Here is a 20,731-nt window from a genome sequence, read left to right as displayed (position 1 = left end):
ATGTGCTCATGCATGCATGTTTGTTTACTTGTGTATGTGGGGGCTCATGCATGTGTGTCTATGAGTGTGTATGCTCATGCATGCACATCTGTTTATGTGTGTATGTGGGGGCTCATGCATGCGTGTCTGTGTGTGTGCACATGTGTGGTTCTCACTATTAGGACTCCTGCACCCTCCTTAGAATGAAGCTCCACTCAAAAGTTTATTTAAACAAATGATTCTTAGCCACTAAATGTGTGAAACATTAAAGGAAGAGGCTCCTCTGGGACAGGAAATCCTTAGGTCTCAATGCAGTGCTTATTGTAGTAGCTCCACTCAAAAGTTTATTTAAACAAATGATTCTTAGCCACTAAATGTGTGCAGGTGTGAAACATTAAAGGAAGGGGCTCCTCTGGGACAGGAAATCCTTAGGTCTCAATGCAGTGCTTATTGTACTGCTAGAACCAGTCCTGGGCAGTTTCTTATATTGTGAAGATATCTTTGACATCTAAACATAGACAAGATGGCCATTTGGTCAGGATTTAACATCAGAATGCCCCACAGTCTAGCAGACCATCAACATTGACAGTGGAAAGTCAGATCTGAGACACAGGGGATCCCTTTTGTCAGCAAAACAGAGACTCTCTAGGGAATCCTTCATGAGTAACTTCTTCAAAGATCTTAATTTTATATTCAAGACAAACGTAAAACTAGACACACTGGTGAAATTTATTTTAAATAATTTTATTTATTCTTTGAGAATTTCATATGACATATTTTGATCATATTCAGACCCCCTCTGCCATCTCCTCTCAGAACCCCCCAGCTCCCTATCCACACAGTTCATGTCCTCTATTTTTAAAGGCCTACAGGGTTTAATTTGGGTTCCAAATAGCTCTTCAGTATGAGTCCATCCCCCGAAACCAGATTGACCTGTCAATCATCACACTTTTAAAGAAAACTAAGTCTCCCTCTCCCAGCAGCTATCTGTTTCCAACAGTTCAGCTAGGCCTGGGGCTTCTTGCCCACCTCCCTCCTCCATGCTGGTGGTGTTCTGTCTTGTGCTTATGCAGGTTTTCAGCAAGATCTCCCAAACACTGTGGGTTCATATGTGCAACTGCTGTGTTGTGTCCAGACAACACAGCATCTTATGTTCATCCATCACCTCTGGCCCTTACAACCTTTATGTCCATTCTTCCACAATGATCCCTGACCCTTAGGAGGAAATGATGTCACATAAGTGGCTCATATAGGACTGAGCACTCCACAGTCCCTTATTATCTGCATATTGACTAGTTGTGGGTCTCTGTTAATCACCATGTGCTGTAAGAAGAAGCTTCTCTGGTTGAAAGATGCACTAATCTATGGGTATAACAGTAATTCATTGAGAGTTTGTTTAACACTATTTATGTTGATCAGAGTAATAATAGCAGGTCCTTCCCTATGCTGTGACCTGTCTAGCCACAGGTTTTTAGCCCTGATAACCGTGCCAGGTATGGCTCCATCTTGTGAAGAAGGCTTTACAGCCAATCAGAAAGCGGTTGGTTACTCCAAACACTCCTGCCATTATTGCACTAGTGGATATAACCAGGCCAGTTGTTATCATAGCTCACAAGGTTCATAACTGGGTAGGGCTGATGATTACTTTTTCCCCCATAGTATGTGTAGCACCTCCTAGCACTATGTAGCACTGTGAAAGCTAGCCAGTAGGAATGAAGCTTTGAGGTCTGTACCAGCTTGGTTTCTCCCTATTTGTACAACTCACATATACAGTGTCTTCAGGAATAAGATCTTACCATCAAGTTCTAGAGGGACAGCAATGGCAAAGGCAATAGCCAGCACTGTTTGAGGGCCTGTAGTACCTCTCTGGTTCACAATTTCAAAAGAAGGAGTCCATTCCTGGCATTGGGTTTTCCGTTGGTAGAGTACGGTTCTTCTGGCCCCATACCTTTTGGGTTATAAATGTGATCATTTAGAGCATTAGAAAGTCACCTACTCACTGAGTATGGTAATGAACACCTGTAATTCCAGCCTTAGGCAAACTGAGGCAGGTCATCCTGAGCTGCATAACATGAACCTATTTTTTTTTCAAAAGTAAGTCACAGGGCTGGAGAGATGACTCAGCAGATAAGAGCACTTGTTACTTTTGCAGAGGACTGAGGTTTGGTTCCTAGTACTCACATTTTGGCTCACAACTGCCTGTGACTCCAGTTCCAGGGAATCCAGTGTCCTCTCTTCTGGCCTCTGTGGGCACTGCATGAATGTAATGCACTTACACACATGCAGACAAAACCCTCATACACATAAAATAAAAACTAAAAATCTTTTTAAAAGAGAGATTCTGTACCCATTCCATATCTTTTCCAACTACTTTTGGAGAGGGAAATGAACAAACACAATATCCACCTGTTGCTCGAATGCTCTGATGTAGTTAATTATGATTCAAACTATGCACGATTTATCATTGTGATTTTTTTTCTCTGCTATGAAGTCTTTTCTCTCTGTCATAATATGGTGATTCTTCTATCCATCTTTATTCTTCTTTTTTAAATTTAACATCTACAAAGCAAAGAAGTAAACTTTCATGCTTGAGAACTTTGTTTCTTTGTTTGAGACAGAGTCTCCCTGTAGTCCCAGCTAGCCTAGAACTCATCATTTAGATCACAGAGATCCTCTTGCCTCTGCCTCCCAAGTGCTGTGAGTGAAAGCTGTACCATGATTTCTGGCTGTGCTTGAAAGTTTCATTTCATTTTCAACTGCCGCTACATCATTTTTATTTATGTCATACAATATTCTCATCATTTTTTCTTGAGGCATAGTACATAATCTAATCTAATTCTCCAGGAAAGCCTGCCTAGACTTTCCATGTTCTTCACTACTTTGGGACTAAGTGACGTATTTATTCAACTGACCAAACGCCTAATGAATATGAATCAGGATCTCAAAACTGTGTTTGAATGTTTATAAAAAATATAAAAACTAAAATATAAAGTGATTGCCATTAATTGAGTGTTTATAGATGGAGAAGCTCTTCTGATCTCATTATGTGGCTTAATGCAGTTAGCCGTTACAACCGGCCTACCAAGCAGATTCTTTCCTCCTCAGTTTAAAGACAGTGTTCACTCAGTTAATGAACAGTAGAGCAGATCCTTCTCCAGGACACCCTGCCCTTCATAGCTCAGGATACTGCCTGAGCAGAGGAGATAGTCCTTGATCTCAAGGAAATTTGAGTGCCCGTGGAAGTAACTGATTAGAAGACCACACTGCAGCTTGGTGCCTGATTACATTGTGGGATGAAGTCCTGAGTGGAGTAAGTGGAAACGGGGTGAAAGCACTAAGAGCTGTCGTCACTGGCTGCATGGACCAGAAGCCATGCCAGATGTTCTGAATTCATTACTTCTGTTTTCAACAATCCTAAAAGAATTTATCACTTCAGAGGTAAGAAAGCAAGCCCTCAGATGTTGACCAGCTTCCCCTAAGTTCTACACAGCACTGGAAGAAATTATTCATTTTGTCCTACAGTAAATAGAAAACAGAGTCTATCTGTGTGAGAGGCAATTACAACCTTTATTTTATTTTATTTTGATTTATTTATTTTGATTTTATTTGTATGAGTGTTTTGCCTGCATGTATGTAAGTGCACATGCAATGCCCACAGAGACCAGAAGAGGGGTATGGGATCCCCTGGAACTAGAGTTAAGGATGATTGTTAGCTGCCAGGAGCAGCTAGCGTACTTAACTGCTGAGCCATCTCTCCAGCCCCTTTTTTGAGATGGTTTCCCTATCAAGAGGCACTTACAACCTTTAAAGAAGAGATAACAGGTTATTTTAGATATTGTTTTATAAGTCCTGGTTTATGAAACATAAAATATTTTTAGACAGATCAACAATTTCAGTACTTTGTTTTGCTTAAGGCTCCTACAAGCACATAAGGGAGTACTTTGCTTTGCTTAAGGCTCCTACAAGCACATAAGGGAGTACATATTCACAGTGTTGGGATGTAGTATTGATAAGAAATCTCAGGTTTAAACACAAATTTGCTCAGTTATGCTACATGATATTTGAATCTTATATCAGGCAAAAATTCATAAATACAAAAGATCAAGAAACTGGGAACTTTTGTGTAACAGTTTTATCTCTAAAGGAAGTTATTACTAACATGAAAAGTATTCTTAGACATCATAAAACTGATAAAAGCAAGAAAAATGAACAAAAAATAGTTAATAAAATGCAGACTACAGAAGTGTTAGAATGCTCAGATCACCAGTAACCATGATCAGAATAATCATAGGAATTCCAGCAATAAGGCTAAGCACTGACCGACAGCCATGGAAAGGCACCGAAGGGCAGTTGGCATCAGCTGTTGAAAATGCCAGTTAAAAAATGACCCCAATTCTATGTGTAGAAATTTATCTTTGAAGCTCTCAAAAAAATGCATAGTGATCTTGAAAAGGTGTTTATCACTCTTACTTTTTATTGTTTTTAAAAAATATTTTATTTGTTATGTTTTTGTTTTTTTTTACTTTATGTGTATGCGTGTATTGCCTGCATGTAGGTAAGTGCACCCGTGTCATGCAATGCCTGCAGAGGACAGAAGAGACTGTCAGATCCCCTGGAACTGGAGTTATGGACCCATGTGGGTGCTGAGATTCGAACCCGGGTCTTCTGCAAGAACAGTCAGTGTTCTTATCCACTGAGCCATCTCTCCAGCCCCTATTTATTATTTTTAGTTTTTGTGTATGAGTGTTTTGCCTGCATGCATCTAAGTATACCCATGTTGTGCAATGCCCCTGAAGGTTGGAAGAGGGCGTTAGGGCCCCTGGGACTCTACTTATGGATGATTATTAGCTGTTCTGTGGGTTTTAGGAACTGAACCCAGGTCCTCTGCAGGAACAAACAGTGCTCTTAACTACTGAGCCTTCTCTCAGGCTCCAATTGCTTGCAATAAATTATGTAGAAACTGAAAATAACCAAAGCATCTGTTAAAGGGTTAATAAACTATGGTAGAGCTGGACCTGCTAGCTCAGACCTATGTAATCCTCATTCCTTGGGAAGCTGAGCTAGAAGGGTCATATGTTCAACACTTGCCTGGACTACAGAGTAAGTTCAAGACTACCCAGGGCAACCTAGCTGTTAAAAATACTGTTAAAAATAAAACAAAACACTGCTAAAAATAAAAATAACAAGTAAAGAGAGAGTGGAGAATGGCGCTCAGTGATAGAGCCTGGTGTGTGTGAAGAAACCATCACATGTACTCCCAGTACAGAAAGAATGAAAGAAACAGAGGGATGGAGGAGGGATGGAGGGAGGGACAGAGGGATGACAGAGAGAGAGAGCGAGAGAGAGAGAGAGAGAGAGAGATTTAGTATAGCTTTAAAATGGAAACCTCGGGAATATTTTAAAAAGTGAATTAGCTATCTAGATTACAAAGGTGAACTGATCTCTAAAATACACAATTCTTGTAAAAAAGCAAACCATGATTTTTTTCTGGGAAAAGAATTTCACCAAACTGCTTACCAACAGGGCAGTGAGGAATTCACAGTTGCGGGCACTGTGCATCATTCTCCCTGAGCACTCCATTAACCTCTGTATTCACAGGGTGTACACCCACAATCCACATAATCCAACATAATTTCTGAAGTACTGCACCTTGACTGAACATGTGCAGAATTTTCTGTTACACTAAACAATAAAGCCTAGTTTCGCATAGTATTGGGTATTATACTGCTGCAGAGATGGTTTCAAGCATTCGGTGGCTGAGTATAGGTTTCAGGAAAGTACCACACCATACTGTACAAGGAAAGCTGCAGATTTCTGTATATTCACAGAATGTTGGAACTAGTCTTCTCAGACATGTTCACTGAGGAGGTGGTAATCCTGTATCAAACTGGGGCTTGATTTTGCTCCCCGTGGACTCTGCCTCCCCTGAGCTAGCTTTTGGTTCCCTAGTGCTACTAACAGCCACATGTGCCAGTTGAAATTTAACTGCCCTAGAATGTTGAAAGGGATCAACAAAGAATGAAACTTGTGGTGGGCAGTTGATGGGGAAGAGCTTGAGGTCACCGTGCATCCGGAATTAATGAATCCTACCTGCCTAGGATGAGCCAAGAGCAGGCATAGGCCTACGAGCCTTCCCTCACAATCTCAGTCTCCGTAAACCTCTTCAGATATTAAATTCCATTACAGTTACTTGTCAGCCATGTCTGAACTGACCTGAATTCATATTTGGCAGCAAAACCCAAGCTGAACTCAACTTACCTCACATTTTGTAGTCTCTGTGAATATTTATGTCAATGTTTCTTTATGAAATGTTGCTGTGTATTATTTCTCTTAACATACAATTGTTAATTTTAAACACATCTGACTTCAAAAGGAAGGTTATTAGATCATATAGACTGATCCCTCATGAATGGGATTAATGACTTTATATGTTCAGTCTCCACTTATCAAAGCTTCTTTTGCAACAGTTGGAGACTGTTACAGAGTTCTACAACTGCTCACACATGGAGAACAAGTGTCTGTGAAATGCCCAACCCTAAGTGACACATCCACAATGGAACCTCTACACCTAAGGCTCATGAAACATAGTAGACTACTGTTATATCTCTCAGTTCTCATCAATGAAGCTCTCTCATGCAGCAAGGGGCAATGAACACCCCCCACACACACAGAAACACAAATGGCCAAAGCATAGAGAATAAGAGTCTGTAGAGTGTGGGTCTTTGGACAGGACTCCTATATTAAACTCCACCCCCCACCCCACTTCCAGGGCTCAGGGACCATTGCAGAAGAGGGAACAGATTGTAAGGAGGTGCATGGCCATATGGAAACAGTCTGACAGGCTTCTGGAACCTTGCTCATATGACCTTACAGAAAAGGTATAGGCATGCATAAGACCTATCCGAATTCAAGTAGACAAAAACTCAGCATAGAACTAAAAAAAAAAAAAAAAAAAAAAGGAAGAGAGGCCCAATCAACAAAAAAAAAAAAAAAAAAAAAAAAAAAAAAAGGGCAGCAGGCCCCAATCTTAGCTGGAGAACTATTGGCAGCTGATTACTGCTGGGTGAGGAAGAACTGATCTCCTTTAAGGCAAAGACCTAGATAGGCTGTCTAGACCCCAGTGGATGAATTTGAACTGAGGGACATTTGGGCACACTAACTTGACTAGAGAGGCCTTACCATAAACGATGGAATGCATAAGCTGGTGGAGGGAGAAGGCATGGGAGGGTGCCGGTCGGGGAGGAGGTATAAAAATGAGTAGGATGCTCTTTATGAAATGCATAAAAATTCAATAAAAATACTTTGAAAATAAAGAGAGAGAGAAGAGCCTGGAGATAACTCATCGCTCCCACCAACTGAGGAGACAAGAAGTTGCTATCTCTGAAGCGTGCAGGGAGGGGCGCTCACCACACATGGAACCTGCCAGTGCCTTGTTCTTAGACTTTCTACCTTCCAGAACTGTGAAAGGGGAATTTCTACCGTTTATACAATCTCTGGTTTGTTGCATTATAGCAGCTCTAAAGACCTAAGGCAACTTGATACTCAGAGCCTAAGACAAACTACTTCCTTTATTTCTATGATGGTTAAGATCATATGCTACATTGTTAAGTCATTCACAGATTTCATTTAACGTCCTGGAAGTGTCACCCTCTTTGAGGGCCCCTGAGTAATAGTGACAGATGTCCATGTAGTCAACTTCTTGTTCTTGTTAACATAATAACTCCTGTATAAAACCTATTGATGGAACTGAACTTGAATGGAAGTCTACTTAACTCTAAAGCTTAGGGTGTTATCACTTTGTAGTTTGGTAATGAATCTGGTAAACAGAGAGTAGTTATCTACCTTAATATATAATAGATACTTCTGAGGAAGACACCAAAATCCTAACCCGGTAAAAGTATTCAAGGACGAATAAAAGCAAACTTCTGAGAATTTTTATACAGAATAATACAGGCATGTAGTAGATAGTAAATAATTATTTATTTATTGAACCATCATAGTCACTACCTAATAAGCATTTACACTACTGAAGTGTTGCAGGTTTCATGTTGTGTGTGTGTGTGTGTATGTGTGTGTGTGTCACATGTGGACAGGTGCCTGTGGAGGTCAGCAGAGGTTGTTGGGTCCCCTGGAACTGGAGGCACAGGTGGTTGTGAGCCACATGACATGGGTGCTGGGAACCAAATTCAGGGCCTCTGGAAGAGCAGCCAGCACTCCCTCTAGCCTTCCTGTTCTGTTTTTATGTAACCACCTGCAACGTGCCAGTCGGTTCTCTTTGGAAGAAGCATACACCTTTGTGTTACATAATTTTTCCTCTTGTCTTTTCATTTAAAAAAAGCAACCTGAGATCTTATATTAAAATACTTAAAAAGTAGTGGGTGCATTACCTGGTCTTTTTCCCTCCACCCTTTTACATGGCTGTCTCCTGACTGGCTGATGTCATCACTGGTTTGAACTTTGTCTCATTAGATATGTAGCTTCAGAATGCATTGGCTTCTAGAAAACACAGAAAATTTGAAAGAACAGTACAGTGAACATCTATAGTCAACTATTTGAAAGTAAATAGCAGACACCATGGCATTTCAACTTTAAAAAAATGTTATTTTTATTTTATGTGTATGAGTGTATTGCCTGCATGTATGTGAGTGCACCCATGTTGTGCAATGCCACGGAGGTCAGAAGAGGGCTTTAGATTCCCCTGGAACTGGAGTTAAGGATGGTCATAGCCACCATGTGGGTGCTGGGAATCAAACCTGGGTCCTCTGCAAGAGCAGTCAGTACTCTTAAATGCTGAGCCATCTCTCCAGCCCCCATTTCAACTCTTAAGACTACAAAATATATGTAATACAGGCATATATTTTGCCCCACTATATAGATTTGTAGATTTGTTTAACTACATGATTAGATTTATTTTAAACTTGATGGGAATTCTATGCAGGCTAGTGTTTCTCAAAAATTCTGGCTTCATAATTCCTTTATTTACTTGAAAATTACCCAGATCCCAAAGACCTTTTGTATATGTGAATTATATCCATCAGTGTTTACCATATTATTAATTAAAACTGATGTTATAAGGGCTTGCTTGAGAGATGGCTTAATGGTTAAAAGAGCTTGCTCCTCAGTCAGAAGGACCAAAGATCAGATCCCAACACCATGCCTGGTGATTTTTCAAATGACATAACTTTTGTTCCAGGGAATCTGACCCTCTTTATTTTTACCTCTGCAGGCACCAGAACACACATACACACATACATACATACACTTACACACACACACACACACACACATTCACACATAAATAAAATCTTTTTAAAACTTATGTCATAGATTTTTATGAAAAATTTTGTAGTGTGTGTGTGTCTGTGTGTGTGTGTGTCTGTGCACGTGTGCATGTGTGTGTGTGTGTGCATGTGTGTATGTGTGTAAGTGAATCCTCTGGGTGTGGGTGCCTGCTGAGGCCAGAAGAGGGCATCTGATTCCCTCGAGTTTGAACAGGCAATTGCAAAGCACCCAGTGTGGTTGTTGAGAACTAACTCTGGTCTTTGGAAGAACAGGAAGTGCTCTTAACCAATGAAACATCTCTCCAGCCCCTTGACATTTTAATTTTTGAACCTTTTATTTCCTCATTAAAAAATAGCAGTCCCATCAGATATTAACTTTCCAAACCAAAAAATTCAATGACATAAGAAATGAAATTGTGATAATAGAAGTTTTTATCCATGTAATTGCTTTGTTCAGGCTTCATGATCTGTAACAAAATATAGGCATAACAGATTCTGTTATTTTAAAATAAAATCAATATATACTCATATCAGAGGCCAAAAGAGAATGGTATTGTTTTATATGTATGTAAGTTATTTTAATGTCTGCCTTCCCAGAAGACAGCTAGAGACCGAAGTCCATGTCCAAATTCAACCTATTGCTTTGGTTGAAGCCAATGACAAAGCGGCCCCACACAGATATGCAGATGTAAAAGGAGGGCTTTGATTGCCTTTTTAGACATCACCTGTTATTTTTAAAGGACTGTCAAATGATGCTTTTCTACTTTTATTGTCCCTTCTGATTTTATCTCCCATAAATCACTTTCATAGTGCTTTCTTTCTTCCAAAAGGCAATTTGACATTCGCAAAGTACAATTTATAAAGGGAGTCTTAAGCTGCATAATTTCTTAAATTTTAATAATTAGTTTTCAAAGTGACTAGTTTGTACCTAAGCAACTTCTAGAGCATTCCAGTGAGTTTTGCGAATTTCTCTTTTCTTTTCTTTTTTTTTTTTTTGCATTATCATGATTTTTATATGCTCAATGTGTTTTAATCAACTTGATTTTATTCCAATTATCTTTGGCCAGTGTCTTAGTTCATTTTCTGTTGCTAACAACATAATGTTACAGTTTGGGTAAACTGTAAGTGGAAGGGGTTTGTTCTGGTTCACAGTTCTGGTCCAAAGAGAGGGAAATTTGACCACAGTGCAAGACTTGTGCAAACATTTTGGTTACCGAAATGAGATTGTATTTTGATTAAGAACGGTGCAGTTTATGAATATCATCTAGTGTTAATATGTCCAGTTTCAGAGTCCTGAGGCACTGAGGACTACCACATGGTAAAACTAGAGGCAAAATGGTTTTATAGCAAGGCCCTCTCCTGACATAATCTGTGATTCCCTTAACCCATCCATGACATGTGTAGATTAATCCATTGTCAGAGGCATAGCTCTAGTCACCTCCCATGTGCTCTACCTGTTTACACCTCTTTCTTAACGTCTCTCAGTGGGATCAGATATCAGCATGAGTTCTGAAAGGCAAAAGCCACATTCAAACCATAGCATCAATCAGCTTTGACACATTTTTTAATTAGCCCCCAATAAAGTCAAATTCTCTGCCACAACAGAGGATCCCATTTCCTGCACACCATCATCAGTCACTTCTCCAAGTGATACACATAAAAATATTACACACAATAATCTGAATCCTAGTGTCCATTGCTACAGGCACTGCATTTTTACTTCTGTATTGTTTCAGTGGACAGACCTAGAAAATATAGCTTTTGAAAAATTGAGGGGGGTCAAGAATTTATATCACAATTTCTCAACACTATAATATAGGCATCTGAGAACAGATAATTCACTGTTGTGGGTGTTGTCCTGTGCATTGTAAGATATTTGACATGTGCTTTGACTCTCTTCCTACCTAAGAATATCAAAGTTGTGTCCAGCCACTGTGAAATGTCTTCAAGACTGTTGGGAAAAATGGCTTTTCACTGTTCTGTTTTCCCTTCAGATTGCATAAATCTTTTGCCTTTTACAAAACTGCCTTTAGCTGAAAATTGTTAGAAAATACTTATATTTCTTGCAGCATTAAAATAAGCACTGTAGGGGCTGGAGACATGGCTCAGTACTTAAGAGCACTCGTTGCTCTTGCAGAGGACCTAGGTTTGGTCCCCAGCATCTATATGGCAGCTAGCAACTGTTCATAACTCCAGTTCCAGGGGAACCCGACACCCTTGTTGACCACTGTGGGCACTGCATGACTCAGGTGCACTTATACACATGAAGGCAATACACTCATACACATAAAAATTAAAAATAACAAATAAAAATGTTAAAAGATAAAATAAGCACTATACTAGTTACTTTCTTTTCACAGTTGTGACCAAATATTTGACAAAACAATTTAAAGGACAAAAGGTTTGTTTTGGCTTACAGTTTAGGAGTTCGGTCTGGACACATGGCCCAGCTTGGGTACATCAGAGCAGCAGAAACACGTGGAGGAAGAGGCAATTCACTGCAGAGAGAACAGAGAATAGAGCGAAAGGAAAGGACCAGGAACATGTGTCACCTTCAAATGCATGCCTCCAAGGAAACTAGCATCTCCAATAAGCCCCATGTCCTAAAGGTTCGCAGCGCTCTGAAAATAGCACCATTATCAGGGTACCAAGCCTTCAACACACGAACACATGACAGATATTCACATTCAAACTATAAGCATCACCTAATTGTTCTATCTGTCAGTTCCACACAGCCACTGCAGTCTCCCATGGGCACCTGCTGGGGAGACACACGACGCGTGGTACATATTATGTCAACCTTTAAAGGCTGTAGTTTCATTTCGGTGTGGTACCTGAAATCCTCCTTCCCACTCAGACTTTAAATGCTGGACTGGTTAGCTCTTTTCCCACGCAACTGCCAAATATTGGTAACTACAATTTCCTCACTTATATTTAAGTATCTGTTTGAATATATTTTCTGCTTACCATCACCTCCTCTGGGCGCTGAAGTCACAGGAGAAATGCTGGTCTGGACTGTCTCATTTCCAGCCATGATGGCCAGCAAGAGGTCAGCTGTAAAGCTCATGTGTTTGTTGATGTGTTCTGTTCTTTATTTCAGTCATCCTTGACTGGGGTCTTTAGAGCTTGTACATAACGTGTGCTCTTTTCACTTTTTAGGGCAGCATAACTATTTATGTGCTGGAAGAAATGACTGCATTGTTGATAAAATCCGCAGAAAAAACTGCCCAGCATGCCGCCTCAGAAAGTGCTGCCAGGCTGGCATGGTCCTTGGAGGTAATGCTGATGTTTTATCGATAGTATTATGTAATACATTTCTACCATGACGCTGTGAGTTGGAAACATCTCCATCTTATTCACCACTATTCATGGTTTGTTTTTTTCTCTTTTTAATGGTGACCATTCACAGGACTATCTGAACGAAACAACCAATAACAGGATCCCTTCAGCGCTACAGATTTGTAGCATGTTGAGGTCTGTTAGGAGAAAGAAACTCCATTCATCCATGTGTTGTATCAGTAAATATTATGGGCAGTGCACTCTAAGGTAGGTTAGAACCTACCTCTGCCACACTGCTTGTGTGACTGAGTAATTCACCTAAAGTATTTGGGTGTCAGGCTTTTTAATCTATCAAACAAGTGTACTTGAGGTCCCTTCCAGCTCAGAATTTGATTCTGAAAATTGGTCAGACACAAATTAAACAGTGAGAAATTAGAGCAAGGTTACTTGCCTAAGAGTGAAATACATTTCATAGAGATGTATCACTAATTTTCTTTCCATAATTTTGTTGCTATTATAATCTTTAAAACTTTCAATGACATAGTAGTAAATAAAGTCAGACCAGTGAGATAGCTCAGTGGGTAAAAACACTTGCCACCAAGCCCAGAGACACATAGTGGAAGGAGAGAGTTGATTCCCACAAGCTGTCCTCTTACATCCACGTGCATACACACTCAGACACACACACACACACAAAATAAATAAATAACAGTTTAAATATTGAAGTTACAGACTGGTGAGATAGCTCAGTGAAAGCTTGCATTGCAACATGAGGACTTGAGTTTAATTCCCAGAACTCACACACACCAAAAAAAAAAAAAAAAGCTGGGCATGGTGGCATGGGTTTGTAATCCCAGTGCTGGGAAGGCAAGGACAGTGACCTCTGGGCCTGAGTGGCTGTTGAGTCTAATGTACTTGGCAAGCTCCAGGCCTGTAATAGACACTATCCTCCACAAAAAAAGGTGGGAAGCACCTGAAGAACAGTATCCAAGGTTGTCCTCTGGCTTCCACAAGCACATGTGCACACACACACACACACACACACACACACACACACACACTCACACATATACCACAAAAAGTTAAAATCAGATTTTAAGAAATTGTTTGAATGAAAAAAAATAAAAAACAGAGTGGAGATCAAAAGAGTTGGAGTGATGGAAGGCAACTCTTCCTTCCCTCCTTCCTCCCTCCCTCCTTCCTCCCTCCCTTCCTTCCTTCTTTACTTTAGTCACATCCTACACAGCATTGGCTAGGAATCATAACTTTTATATCTGTGTAAAACTTTCAAAATCATTAAGAAATATGCACCCACGTATTGAAACTAAAAACATTTTTAATTATCTAAAAGCAGCTTGAGTTATGTTAGTGTCATGCAATTTTTTCCTTTTGAAAATGTTATATTTAGACCATATTTGTCAAATTTAAAGCCTCACCCCATTCCTCCCTAAAGTTTCTGCCAATGTGCTTAGACAAAATTAATGCCCATTCAACATGTTGGTCATTTACAGTAATTCACTTAGTTAGAGTATTCATAACATTTATGACTTCATGATTAAAGGCTTGTCTTTGCTAAGACAAGGGCAACTCCCAGGTCTCAAACATATCCACAACAATGCCTTGCTTTTGGAAGTGCTCAGAACATAGTTACTAAGTCAGTATGCCCACACTCTCAGTAATTTTTGAGTCCTGCACCTCAATTTCCTCCTCTTTATATTTTGGATTTACCTCAGAAGTTTCTGCAAATTAGAAAACCCTGACTACTTCACAAATCACATGTCGCTGAGGAGTCAGGTGTTAAGACGTTAAATGGAAGGTGTGATGACGCTGTGACACCGGCCCTGCTCCGTCTCTGCTTTCTCTATTTCCTAAGAGGGAACAGCAGGGTCTCCAACTCTGTGACCCAGGTTCCATCAGGATCTATAATCTCAAATATTCTCCTAAATGACTGAGAAAGACTCTTCCATTTGACCACAGAATAGAAGTGGAGCTCTGGATTAAGTCTTCGGAATAATTCTGATGACCTAGAAAACGTCATGTCTCATAATATTCTAGGCCTTTGGACCATCATCCAAGCTTCTAGAATCTTTCATCATCCTTTTCATCCAAACCTCTCATTCCTTTAATCTATTATTCAAATGCTTCCCAAATCACACTGTACCATGTGCACAGTCATCTCTACACTTGGACATCTTCTACATCATCACTTGCTTAGATTCCTAACTTTCTCCTGACTGATTTCTCTTTCCTTTGCCTTTACCCCATTCTTCCCTCCCTCCCTTCCTTCCTTCCTTCTCTCCCTCCCCCTCCTTCTTTCCTTCCTTCCTTCCCTCCCTCCCTCCTTCCTTCCTTCTCTCCCTCCCTCCTTCTTTCCGCTTCCCTCTTCCTTCTTTTCCCCCATCATTTCCTTCTTTGCTCTTTCATTCTTTATAAAAATATTTTGTTTACTTTGCATAAATGTATATAATGTGTTCACTCCCTCCCTCCCTTCCTTCCTTCCTTCCTTCCTTCCTTCCTCTTCTCCTTCATTTCCTTCTCCCCACATCCTTACCTCAAGTCATTTTCAATAACTATATAGAGCCCTTATTATGTTTTTAGGTTCCACTCTAAATCCTGTAATTAGACTAGCAAATAAAATTAACCAAAACCTGGTCCTCAGGGGCTGTGCCTTGCACTGGAGGGAAGTAATGCACATGTCAATTGGTGAAAAGTGTTGTGAACAACATTAAGCAGGTTCATTGACATGAGTGTCAGAAAGAGGGGTCTTTGGGGGAATGTGGGTAACAGAATATCTAATGCATAAACTCAAGAATGACTTAAAAGAATACAAAAATGCACTCACTGGTTTGGAGGTATTGCATCTTTTGTCTTATGCTTCATAAACACTTATTTAAGCTAATTCCATGTATCTTTGGTAGTGTGGTTTTGATTTCATAAGAGCCACCACATTAGCTAGCTAGTCACCTTCAAGAGTGCATTATCATTTTATCAAAAATGTCTGTTAGGTTGCATTTTTAAACCATGTATAGAACCATAATTGGAAAATTATCATAAGACAAAATACATATATGATAGTTTAATATTTGTCTTGTGAATTTTGGGGACTCTCCACAATTTAATAACTTGCTGTATTTACTTATTTATGGAATAATTGAGTGTACCAAAATGTTGAAAAACTAAACTTTAAAATCACCCATGTATACATCACTCAGTTTGTAATGCCTGATCTTTCTTTTATTATTTTATTTAAATTTTTATTTATTATTTTATTGTTAATGTTTATTTTTATTGAATTTTTGTGCATTTTATATAATAAATCTTAATCCTATTTAGACCCCCTTCCCCAGACACACCCCCATACCCTCCCCCACTGGGCTTCATGCATTCTGTCATGTATGTTAAGGCCTATTGAGTTAGACTTTTGTACGCAGATGTCCCTAGGTTCACCCATTGGAGAGTAGTCATCCTATTTAGAGTTTCTCCCTTAAAGAAAATCAGTTCTCCCTCATCTAGCAGTAATCAGTTACCAATAGTTCCTCAGCTAAGATTGAGGCCTCCTACCCAGTTCCTCTGTTCTATGCTGGGCTTTTGTCTGATGAGTCTGCATGGGTCTTATACATGCTGTCACCATTGCTGCAAGTTTACACGAGCAAGTTCCCAGAGGCCTGAAAACCTCTCTTGCTTTATGTTCATGCACCAACCTGGCCTCTTACAATCTTTCTGACCTTTCTACCACAATGGTTCTGCCCTGGGTAGCTGAAGTTTAATATAGGAGTCCTGTCCAGGGACACACACTCTGCAGTCTCTTATTCTCTATACCTTGGCCAATTGTGGCCTTCTGTGTGCATTGTACTCTGATGCATGAGGAAGCTTCTCTGGTGAGAGCTGAAGGATGCATTAATATTCTCTCTACCTCCTGTTCCACTATGTTCCATGAGCCATAGGTATAGAAGTTCCACTGTAGATGTATAGCTTAGGACCGGGCATCTCTCAGACACACATTTTCTGTGTGACCAGTTGTGGAACTCTGTAGTAACCTCAACTTGTTACAAAAAGAAGCTTCTTTAATGAGTGGTGCGTGGTATACTTGCCTGTAAGTATAAGGATCCCATATTTAGCATGCAATAAGAAATTACATTTGTCTAGGGATATGACAGAGATCAAGTTTTCTCTATAATCCATGACTTCTCCAGCTCTATGTGTTTGGCTATGTTTACAGCTCCACCCATGAGTTCCCCCCACCCCGCCGCCCCGCTCCATTAAGAGGGTTTAACTCCAGTCCAATTAGACAGTTGCTGATGACCCACTAGGTAAAAGTTCCACTACTGCTCTGCTATATTTTGTTGTGCTGGTCATTGTCGTGGTTATTAGGCTTTAAAGCTGGGATTGGACCATTGATTTTTTTTTTTTTCTCCCGTAGCAGCTTGCATAGTATCCTCTGGAACTATGAGAGCTAGTCTTCAGGGAAGAGGCTTCCAGGTCTGGTCCAACTCCATTGCTCCAAGTTCTGTGTCTAGATTATGTCCTGTCTTCAGCAATAGGGTCTTACCTTCAAGTCTGGGCGATTAATCAAGAGTTGTAGCAGTAGCCTGTGTTGTTTGTAGAGTCTCTTGGACTACCCTGCCCAACAACTCAAAGGGTGGTCTCTCCTGTCTTTCAGTGTTTCTTGTTATAGCCTTCAGGCCTTTTGTGTGTATCTGTGTTGCCTGCATGCAAGTCACTTGTGTCATGCAGTGCCCCTGTGATCAGGCGAGGGCATGAAATTCCCTGCAAATAGTTATGAATGGTCATTAGCCACCATATGGGTGCTGGGAACTGAACCTGGGTCCTCTGTAGGAGCAGATAGTTCTCTTAACTGCTGACCCTTCTCTCCAGCCCTAATATCTGATCTTTTTCTTAAAAAGAAAAGATTTTAAGTTTTTATGTCTATGTCTGTGTATCTGTGTGTGTGTCTGCACACATGTGTGAACAGGTGCTAAAGGAGGGCATTGGGTCCCCTAGAACTGGAGTTACTGGTTATGTAAGCCGCCAAACATGGGTGCTGCTGGCAAACGAACTTAGTCCCTTGGAACAGCAACAAATGTTTTTAACTCCTGAGTCATCTCTCCAGTCTGCCTGTTTTTTTAAAAAAAATATGTTTCTTCATTTCTGTTGTGTTTTATAAAGAACAACACATTATAGATATTTTGAAACACATTCTGTGGCATATCCTTCCTTATAGCCATTAGCCTCATCACTCTTGAGCAATCACTGTGGCAAAATTGATGTTAAATATCCTTTTCCTGGGTATAAATCATTAATGCAGGATACTTTGAATACTTGGAATGTGTGTGCATGCATGCTTGTGTGCACACGTCTGTCTGTCTGTCTATGTCTGTGTATCTGTCTGTCAAGGCTCAAGGCTGATATCTGGAATTGGCTTCCAACACTCTTGCACCTTATTCTTTAAGGCAAGGTCTCCCGACCAAACCCACCACTCACCCTTATCACCAGCCAGCTTGCTCTGGGGATTCCCCTCTCTCTGCCTTCCAAGGCTAGAATTGCAGGCAGGCCACCACACCCATGCAGCATTTATGTGGGTTTGGAGGAGCTGAACTCGTGTTCATGCTTATGTGACAAGCACTTTAACCACTGAGCCATCACCCCAGTCCATAGATGAGCTTCTTTAACTTGCTTCTTCCACTCAGTGTTGTGTTTTGAGATTAATTAAAGCTGACACTTGCAATCAGCGCTCCATCATAACTACTCAAGGTTTCCCACTTTATGAGCGTCTACAGTGCTTTCTTCTGTTCTTCTCTTCATGGATACTTCCAGGTTTCCACACAGCGTCCTGTAGTGGCATTCTTGTCCTGTCTTTGTGTCTGTGTTTGAGCGGCTCTTTGGCTATTGACTTAGAAGAATTCCACCCGGTTCAAGGAACTGCATCATCTTCCACCTCCCTGTTAGTTAATCACAGGACTATGTGAACCATTCCCTTCTTCGGTACATGAGAGTTCTTGCTGCTGTGTGACCACCTCGCCTATACTTGCTATTTTCAGAATTTTCAGTAGTTCTGATTTGAGACCGTAAAAATTGGTATCCATTGTGATTTAATATTTGGTTCCTTCATCAATGAGGACAAATATTTCTTTATATACCCACTGGCTATTTTCCATTTGGAATGTCTGTCTTTCCCATCAATTCTTGGAGCTTACTTTTATTTGCTATAATGTACAGCATCTCTATTCTATTTGCTAATGTCTTTATGCAGGAATCTAACTTTGTTTTGAATACAGATAACCTGTTGGTCATAGCACGTTTATTCTGCGATCCCAAACATTTTTAAAAACAATTATTTTTTTATTGTTTTAGTTATGTGTCTGTGGGGTGGTTTGTACATATACATGCAGGTGCTCCTGGAGGACAGGGACATGAGATATCCCAGAGCTGGAATCATAGGTGGTTGTGAGCTGCCCAATGTGGGTGCTGGGGAAACCAAACTTGGGTCCTCTGTAAGAACAGTATGTTCTCTTAACCCATGAGTCATCTCTCCCCAGCCCCTAAACATTTTGAATAGTATGCTTTATATGAGTAAATGTGTTTGAAGCCTTGAACCCTCAAATAGGTCTATTTGCAAGTAAATTTTATATATGCAGTAGTATCAAAACATATACTAATGTTACTTAATTTCTTTTAAAATTTTGTTTATTAATTTTATTTTATGTGTTTTATAAGTGTGTTGCCTACATGTATGTAAGTGCACTCGTGTCGTACAATGCCTTTGGAGGCCAGAAGACAGCATTGGAACAAGAGTTACAGAGAGACAGTTGTTAGCTGCCATGTGGGTGCTGGGATTCAAAGCCAGCTCTGCAAAAGCAGTCAGTGCTCTTACCCACTGAGCCACATCTCTAGCCCTGCTTAATTTCTTTTTTAGACTAAAATAAAAATTGTCCTATTTCTGACAGCACTCTAATTACCAATGCCAGTGGAATTCAGATCACCATCTCCAGTGCACATTACATTTCCATAGACATCTGCTCTCTGCCAGCCTTGTCCACTTGCTGTTGTATACCCTGGAACGTGACCACACTGCCTCACACACTGTATCGTCACACATCTTGATGTCTAGTAGAATAAATCACTCTAAATTACATTTTTTTTTCAAAATCCCTTTGCTTTTCTTGTCTTTGTGAATGACTCTTTGAAGGTGGCATTTAAAGGGTTGTATTTTTTATCTATTCGTTTTTCACAGTGATCTCCAAAAATTCATGCATGCATGAATTCTCACCGCCGGAAATAATCAAATATATACTTCTTTTGTTGTTGTTGTTGTCTTTTAAGACAGGGTCTCCCTGTAGCCCCGGCTGACCTGGAACTCACTATGTAGACCAGGCTGGTCTTGAACTCTCTGGGATCTGCTTGCCTCTGCCTCCCAAGTGCTGGAACTAAAGGCCTGAGCCACCATGCCTAGCTGTATATACTGCCTTTTTGCCTCTTTTTAAAGTCAGATTATCTTGGCCACAATACTCCAAACTACCACTGACTGAAATTATTTAAAGTAATTTGTCTTCCCTAAAGAACATGTTATCTTCAAAACAATTCATTTTCATAGTGTTGATGGCTTGTAAGGACCAACATAATGTAACACTGGGGGGTATTTTTTGTTTTTTGGTTTATGTTTTTGTTTATTTGGTTTTTGTTCTTGAGAGAGAGAGAATTCTGGGATTAAAAAAAAACTTACTTTATTTAAGGACTGTTCATTTGAAAGAGTCATTGATAGCTAATGGCAATCCAAGGACACTGGGAGAACTGTAAATACAGCAGCAGTGCCCCACCCAGTTATGTCAGACGTGGATCTGCACAGATGTTTATTAGAAGGAGGCAGGCAGTATGGTTGGGCATGCCGAAGTTCCAACACAGTCCTTCCCGAGAAAGCAGCTGGCAGAATAAATGACCCAACTTGCATAAATCAGGAAGAAGGTAGTTAATGAAAGGGTTAGATTCAAATTGCTAATATGGTCTGTATTAATTATCACTTCAATTTCTGGAGTATGGGGGTATACATGTGAGCTACAGAAATGAGTCCTCTTTTGGGTGATACTCTGTGTTGTCAAGGCTGGGTCCTTCCATATTAAGAGCAGAATACTGTGGAAGTAGTTACTGCAGAAAAAGGAGCCTGCACCCTTCCTCTCCCCATCCCCATCCCCCTCCCC

General features: G+C 40.2%; 1 protein-coding gene across 1 annotated transcript in view; it reads left to right on the top strand.

Annotated features, from left to right (window-relative positions):
- Positions 1-20,731, top strand: part of Pgr (progesterone receptor) — a 64,213-nt gene that overhangs the window by 8,961 nt on the left and 34,521 nt on the right. The window contains exon 3 of the mRNA XM_008848670.2: positions 12,420-12,536. Coding sequence (XP_008846892.1) covers positions 12,420-12,536 — 117 coding nt within the window. The remainder of the gene's footprint in view (positions 1-12,419; positions 12,537-20,731) is intronic.

This window comes from Nannospalax galili, unplaced genomic scaffold, assembly GCF_000622305.1.
Source record: "Nannospalax galili isolate Female #2095 unplaced genomic scaffold, S.galili_v1.0 scaffold824, whole genome shotgun sequence".
NCBI classification, from domain to species: Eukaryota; Metazoa; Chordata; class Mammalia; order Rodentia; family Spalacidae; genus Nannospalax; species Nannospalax galili.
This window is presented reverse-complemented; position numbering and strand designations above follow the sequence as displayed.